General features: G+C 38.0%; 1 protein-coding gene across 1 annotated transcript; it reads left to right on the plus strand.

The window, feature by feature from the left end:
• Window positions 1-1,268: 1,268 nt before the first annotated feature.
• On the plus strand, window positions 1,269-3,907 carry LOC126604159 (U-box domain-containing protein 4-like). The gene is made up of 2 exons (XM_050271300.1): window positions 1,269-2,113; window positions 2,818-3,907. Exons 1-2 carry the CDS (start codon window positions 1,497-1,499, stop codon window positions 3,749-3,751), a joined length of 1,551 nt encoding a protein of 516 aa, XP_050127257.1. The 5' UTR covers window positions 1,269-1,496; the 3' UTR covers window positions 3,752-3,907.
• The last annotated feature ends 4,404 nt before the right edge of the window (window positions 3,908-8,311 follow it).

Here is an 8,311-nt window from a genome sequence, read left to right on the forward strand (position 1 = left end):
TTAGGTACTATTCATATTTGAATTTTAAATAACTTCTGACCGTACGATATACGATAAACGGTCATGATTGCGGGATCCCTAGGGAACTGCTCAGGAGAGGATCCTGTTCCGAACTAGAGAAGCTTTGCACGCACTTTGATACCAAATAATCCTCCGCAGTTGCACCCTACTCTCTCCCCCACCCTACTTATCCTGCACCCCCGAATCAAAACCTCCTCTGGGCCGCAACGAAACTACACGGCGGGCCCCGCGCGAAGCTTCTCATATAGCTGGGAAGCATGGTAAGTCATAGGACGGTAGCGACGGTGTTAGTACTATACACTGTAGCGAATAGTGCCAAATTACGCATTTCCCCATGCAAAAAACTAATGGCTTGCTTCGGAAGCCCCTTTATCTTCTTTTTTTCTTGTATTTATCTCCCCAACACAAATTAGAATTATGACTTTTCCTTTTTTCAATAAGACTTTCTCTTTCTGTATTTATATTTATTTCGCAGCAAATGAGGATTTAGGAAGAAAAGAAGGGTTAAAACTTAAACGTGGTAAAATTGCACGTTCTCATGTTTTAAAAGGAACAAAAGGGACTGTTTGTGTTCCATGCTCCACTCTCCTAGACTTTTCATAATTTTTCTTTTATAGAATTTTGATATGACCAGATAACGTTCACCATAATAGATTTGAGGTTTTAGATTGTGGACGAAATTTGTAAAAGTTGGTTGTCTGTTCGTTGAAACAATGTGTCTATTTTATTGCGTTCGGATTTGCAAATCCGTAAAAATGATGGTAGCACAAATAGTCGGTCATTCATAATATTCAGTAGATTATGCTTTCAAAGTTCAAAACACATGAAGTGAACTTGGTCGTGTTATAATCCGAAGTACGTTATGCATTTAATGTGTGAAACTAACTGCTGATACGTGAAGTAAAATGTATGGAGTTCATAATGTGACATGGATTTTATGGTCAAGGTCACGAACAAGATTTTGTTGGTGGCGCAAAAGTCGGTCATTTGTAATTCAGAATAGATTTCGTTTTAAAAACGCAGAGTAAAATTTTAAGACGTTACGTAAAAAGTCGACTATTGAAATCTTGTAATTCCAAAAGTGAAAAATTATTAGATTTGTCTAAAGATTTTATTGGTTACCCAATTAAATAAAAATATTTTTTTGGTTAATCCTTTTTGAAATGATTTATATAAAAAAATGTATAATTTATAATTCTTAAAAAAAAAAAAAAACGAATACAAACAGGGACTTAAATATATATCACTCCTCCCTCTTTCTCAAGTGTCAGTGGGAAAGAAGCAGAGTCTCTGCGACTGAGATTCATCTTTCTCACCATATATAAACAATACAAAAATTAAACAAAAATCCAAAAAGTTTTCTTAAACCTCTGCATCTGATCCCCTTTCTCTCTCTCTTTCTCGCATTTTTCTGGTTTTTCGGTGCAATGTAGGTGCTCCCCACTCGAGAAGAAGCAGAGAAGAATCGAAGAATAATGGCCAAGTGTCACCGAAACGATGTCGGATCCGTCGTCCTAGACCGCCCAACCACCACCTCCTCCGGCCATTCCCGGCTCTGGACCTCCTTATCCGGCGCCTCATTCCGCCGGAAAATATTCGACGCCATCAGCTGCGGCGGGAGCTCCCGATACCGCCACCGCGACGACGACAACGACGCTGCTCCGATCAGTCCTCCGGCTCCTCCGGCCACCGAAGCCACCACCATTAGATCGGCGACGACGCATTCGCAGCAGAAAGTTAATGAGGCGGAGAAGGCTGAGAAGCCGAAAGTGAAGTCCGAGAAGCTCTCGGATCTTCTGAACCTCGCGGAGTTTTCGGAAGCGGAAAACGAATCCGCGACGAAGAAGAAGGTGGAGGAGCTGGAGGAGCTCAAGCGAGTGGCGAAGGACCTGCAGGCTGAAGACGACACGGCGAAGAGGAAGGAGGCGGCGAGCAAGGTGAGATTGCACGCCAAGGAAGAATCGGAGGCCAGAGCCACGCTCGCGATGCTCGGCGTCATTCCTCCGCTCGTCGCCTTGCTCGACTCCGACGACGTCGTTTCTCAGATCGCGTCGCTCTACGCTCTGCTCAATCTCGGGATCGGAAACGACGTGTGAGTTGAAACTTGAAACAAACAGGATTAATTGGATTTTGGTCTAATTTTGTTTTTATGTGATTTAATCGTCTTAATTTCTCTTTCCAATTGTTCTTCGTGCATGCAAATTTTGGTTTAATCAGCTTATTAACCTTTAATTAATTGAGGAAAAATTGGGCTATTTTTTGTTTAATTCGTGTTTTTGTTCTCCGTCATTTTCATGCCATTATGTTTTATTCTCCGTCATTTTCAATGCCTGCTTTTTCTTAAACGAAATTATTTTAATAATTATCCAAATTGTTGTTATCTTGGAGCTGTTGACAGTCTTGCATGTTGTGAAATGATGAACTCTGCTTTCTGCATAAGCGCTTCTGTTGAGAGTGCTTTTCTTGGAAAAAATCGAAATTTTTAGAGCTAAAATCCAAGTGCTTCACTGCTCTATGAAGAAGCACTTAGCTGCTTCCCGACTCTTGAAAGTTTCAAGTTTTTCTATCAAATGAGATCAGAAGTGCTTCTGGTTGTCATAAAGCACTTTTACCCGTTCAAAGAAGCACTCCAAATGTTTCAACTTTTTTTTTGTGTGGTTATTTTCGCAATCTGGTGAAAAAAAACCGCATTTTAATTGCATCTGATTCACGTTTGAGTTGTTTTATTCAGTTTCTTTTTTCTTTCCTGAATGTGTAAGCTTATAAAATGCTTTTTTGGGCCACCTTTTTCTGCAGGAACAAAGCTGCTATTCTCCAAGCAGGGGCTGTGCACAAAATGCTGAAGCTAATTGAATCCCCAAATCCTCCAGACCCATCAGTCTCAGAAGCAATAATTGCGAATTTCCTCGGCTTAAGCGCGTTGGACTCGAATAAACCGATCATTGGAGCTTCGGGCGCCATACCCTTCTTGGTTAAAACCCTCAAGACTTCTGACAATGCAAGTAGCTGCCAAGCCAAGCAAGACGCCCTGAGAGCGCTCTACAATCTCTCGATCTTCCCGTCCAATATTTCGTTCATATTGGAAACGGATTTGATCCCCTTTTTCTTGAAATCGCTCGGAGACATGGAAGTGAGCGAAAGAATCCTTGCAGTTCTAAGCAACCTGGTTTCCATCCCCGAAGGTCGTAAGGCAATTAGCAGCGTAAAGGATGCATTTCCAATATTGGTAGATGCCTTGAATTGGAACGACTCGCCGGGGTGCCAAGAGAAGGCATCGTACATTTTGATGGTAATGGCACACAAGGCGTTCGGGGATAGGCAAGCCATGATCGAGGCAGGAATGGTTTCAGCACTGCTCGAATTGACGCTTTTGGGTAGTACATTGGCGCAGAAGAGAGCCTCGAGGATCTTGGAGTGTTTGAGAGTGGATAAAGGAAAGCAGGTTTCGCAGAGCTTCGGCGGGAGTAGTATGGGGGCGGCAGTTTCCGCTCCCATTTGCGGGTCTTCCTCGTCTTCTTCAAACCCGAATGTGGGTTCCAAGGAGCGTATGGAGGAGGAGGAGGACATGATGAGTGAGGAGAAGAAAGCCGTGAAGCAATTAGTCCAACAGAGTTTGCAAAACAACATGAGGAGGATTGTGAAGAGGGCGAATCTGCCCCAAGATTTCGTGCCGTCGGATCATTTCAAGTCGCTCACCTCGATTTCAACTTCGAAGAGCCTGCCGTTTTGAGGAAATTAGGGACGCCGATGAAGATTTGGAGATCGAAAGTGGAGAATTTCTCAAGTTAGTGGTCTTCTTTTCGTGCTTCAATTCCAGCTTCGCTTTTTGTACCTTTTGTTAGTGTATGAACTTGTTCAAATCTATATAGTGATCGTCATTATAATCTTTGTAGAAGTTTTCTTTGGGTATCTTCAATATGGATAGTTAATTGGTCCGATCATTCAATATTAGTAATAGTCAGAAGCAACGCATATCAACGCATCTTTTCATCAATAACGATATTCATTGATACGAGAAACCACAATAACAGACCATTCAAATTGAATTCGACAGTTTTTATTAATAAATTTTTTTAATTTATCTCGCATAAATTAAGAGCTTTAATATATCTTTCATACAAATCAATAACCCGAATTTTTTAATCCTCATACTTCAGACAGTAAAGTTTAGAGAGGATCCAAATTCGTGGATATGCTTGTCAACAAAAGTTTACGTAGCAAGCAATCATGCGATTTGGCTCGAGTTTTCCCATACCATGATGAGAGCACTCTCCATGGAGATTTTTCTCTCAGTGGCAAAGAATGCAAAACGAAGAAAATCCGAGGGGTGATTTAGTCATAAAACAATTTTTTTCTAAGTATCCCCACAATCATGGGGTCAGTTTTCAACTCACAGTACACTTTTGTCCAACCCGGTGTCCCTACCCAAAAGTTAAAATTTGCTAATTTAACCCACAGCAATCGGAAAGGGTGTCGGTCATTTTCCAATGCATATGAAACAGTGACTACTCAGGAACCTTGAAGCATCTGAGAATCTTTCCCTTGCAATATTAAACAGTGAGAACGTGGATTCGTAATGTTAATCATCTTCTTCACTTCTCTCATTAGTTTAATGTTCTCTTAATTATCTTTTTAATTACAAACGCTTTGACCTTGTTTACCGAATTTTTTATTAACAATTTGTTTGGAGATCTGAAGAGAAAAACGGTAAGGCTTTTTAGCTAAAATTGTTCCAGAAATTTGATATCAATAAAATTGTTTACTGATATTGTCCGTCATCAATTATTTTGGTTATTCTATGAAAAATTATGTTAAATAAGGATCAAAATGATAAAATTACCCTCAATTTAATAAAGAATAAGTCAAATTGATTTAACAAAAATTGAGAGTATTTTTATCATTTTATCTTAATTTAATAGAGATTTATCACGAAATGACCAAAATGATTGATGATGGACAAACTCGGGACCAATTCTATCGATTTCAAATTTCAATACCAAAATAAAAAGCTATGCAAATTTTAAAGACTATTTCAGCTAAAAAGCCAAACAAAAAAGTCAAGATATGTTCGTCATTAACGAAAATCATCAACTTTTTGTGCTCAACTTTTGTTTTTTAATGAAACGATAACAGATTCTTATTTGTAAAGAAAAGTCATTACATAGGCCAATTAAGGCAAGGGTGAATCCTAAAAAAGGATGTCCAAAATTATACTAGGTGGGAAATCCAACCAAACACAATCATGAGAAACCGGAAGACCATATCTAGCTAGACGATGGGCAGCTTTGTTGGTCTGACGACGTGAATGGGAAGAAGAAGCTTTAGTGATCGGGGAAATCAAAGCTTTGATATACTTAATAACCTGTCCAAGTGGAGAAAAATTAGGTGATGAGTCCTTCAAAGCTTGAACTGAATCAAATCAAACTCAAAATTCATGTTGTGAAAGCCCCTAGAACACGCCCAAATCAAAGCCGAATTAAAACCCCAAAGCTTCCGCTGAAGGGACTAAGTAAATTATTTTGGAATTCACCTCATTGACCTTTAAGTAACTTTCCATTTTTGACCAGTGTCCTTGAGTTACTTAGAGCTGTCTGTTTTTGTATGTCAATGTGCACTAATTTGGTTGGCCCATTAATTGAAGTGAACTTTAACGAAAAACTCATAGTACTGTTTATTTTAACGAAAAATCACATCTTTATACTAAAAAATCAATCATGGTAATTTTGTCCTTATCGTTAAAATTTAAAGTTTTCAAATCATTTTCAATAATTTTCCTTTAATTGAAAGCTTGCAGCAAATTTGGCAATCTGTTGGAATCTCAGAAGAAGAAGATAACCGTTTATTTACTGTATTAATGCAGTAGAAATTTTGTTAGACATTTTTCCTTTTAAAGGCTACATTCTTTTGCACGTAAATGATTTATATAATTTATGGTAGTATTTTGACGACTAAATCTTTATGTGTAGTAATATAATATTGTTTTTCATAAATAAAAACATGTGAGAGCAACTTAAATTAAAAGAGCTTAGCGCTATGTGGTGTTCCGGCTCAATAATGTTATACCACATGGAAATAACTTATACATGACGAAAAAAAACGTACACATAATATTGTATTCTTGGACAAAAACACCATGTAATTCTTTTTTGGCCAAATTGGATAAAAGGGTCATGTGGGCATAAGGTATTTGAAATATAGCCCATGTTGTACAAAAAATCGAATTTAAACTCATGCGGATATCAAAGTATAATTTTACCCATGCATTTAGCGGACATTTAACAAAAAATTTAATTTTGGATTAAATTTACAAACGGACTATAGTTTAAACCCAAATTTTTTCGCTATCTTCGGAATAGTTTATATGTCACATTCCAGCGCGGACCCCCACCACATCCCGGGCTCGACTTCGTCGTAGTACGATATTATTCGCTTTGGGCCCCGACCATGCCCTGAAGGTTTTGTTTATGAGAACTCACACTAGAACTTCCTAGTGGGTCACCCATCATGGGATTGCTCTCGCAATAACTCGCTAAACTTCGGAGTTCCGATGGAATCCGAAGCTAGTGAGCTCCCAAAAGATCTCGTGCTAAGTAAAGATGAGAATATACATATAAGGCTTATAGGATCCTCACCCCTGGACAATGTGAGATCTTACATTATAACTTCATGGATCATTTATCTGATTTGACCTTCTTTCTAATTAGATGCAATCCACTGAAGTATATTTTTTTTAATATAAACGTTATTCTACACTTAATTTATGCTAAACAAAAAAAGTGAATATTTGTACCTAATACAAAATAAATTAAAGAAAAAAAAACTCTAATGCAAGCTACCACTTACGATCCACTGATATTTATTTAGTACCAATGTACAATGATCATATTATATTTAGTTATTGATGGGGAAGTGGGTGGGTTGAGCACTAGGCCCTCTGCAGCTTCTGAATTGTCCAGCAAAGTATGGTCTGATTTGAATTGTTTATAAATAAGCACATAAGCTCCAAATGCACGCGTAGCTGTGTGTGTAGGTCCTTTCTCTCAAGGTAGGTCAAGATTTTAAATGCCATTACGTTTCTAAGTGAAGGATCTCCGCATCACTTTCGTAACAAAGCCGGATGTTAAGTTTAATTGATTTGCAGAGAATCGCGCGCCAACCCTTACATAAAAAAACGTGGCCACTTATTGTACCACCAAAACCACGAGCTACCAATACGGGTCCTAGCGCCATTGTAGTCCATGTCGAGCTCAGCCGCCATCTTGTCCAACTGTAGCAGATTTCTAATACTACTCTGGAGGCGTCGGATTCGAACACAGTACATCGACTGCAGATGTAAACGTTGTTAACCGCTTAAACTAGAGTTCCACAAAATTGGCCTCATATGGTGCGGGTTAAATGCGGTTGTCTACAATGTACTTGCTATTATAATTGAACGAAACAAAATATCTGTATCTACAGGGGCCTTGGGTTGGGTATATACTGTGACTGTTTCCTCCACCAACTCGGAAAATATTGCAGACGCTGCAATTCACAAAATTTAGGGGGTGTATTCAATGAGGCAGATGCTCTGCATTCCTATTTTCCGTGCTCTTCTGTGCCCTCTTGTTTGTATGGTCACGGTTAAATCACGTTAACATTTTATATTACTATTATTTTTTGTCTTATTATTTCTATAAAAAAAATAATATAAAATGTTGACGTAACTTAACCGTGATCACACAAAACAGAAGGGCACGGGAAGTGGGAGGGCAGAGAATCTGTCTCCTGTATTCAATTGAGATTTTGATGGATTTTAATTCTTTTAATGAATCTAGGGGTATTCAATCAGGATTTTAAGTGATTATCTGAAATTCAAAGTGTATTCAATTAAAATTTTAAGACATTTTATTAAAATCCTTAGAAATCTGGATGTATTCAATTATGATTTTAAAGAAATTTATAACATTTCAAGTGTATTCAATTAGAAATTGATTTTAAAGAATTCGAGAAAGTTGAGGAATTAGAGGGAATTTGAGAGATTTCGTAGTGTATTTTAAGTATCAACAAATCTCATCTCTCCTCATGAGATTTTGAGGGAATTGAATCAAAATTTTATATAGAATATCTACAAATCAATTAAACTCTATAAAAATTCATGAATTTATAAATCCATTAAAATCTCTCAAATTTTCAATTGAATACACCCCTTATTGAATATGAAATGAAGGACAACTCACAGAGCAAAGAGCAAAGATAATGACCTTTTTGGGGTTTTCTCAAAAGGTCTGTAAAGGTGATTTATGGCGCGGAG

This window comes from Malus sylvestris, chromosome 15 (genome assembly GCF_916048215.2).
Source record: "Malus sylvestris chromosome 15, drMalSylv7.2, whole genome shotgun sequence".
Taxonomy (NCBI): domain Eukaryota; kingdom Viridiplantae; phylum Streptophyta; class Magnoliopsida; order Rosales; family Rosaceae; genus Malus; species Malus sylvestris.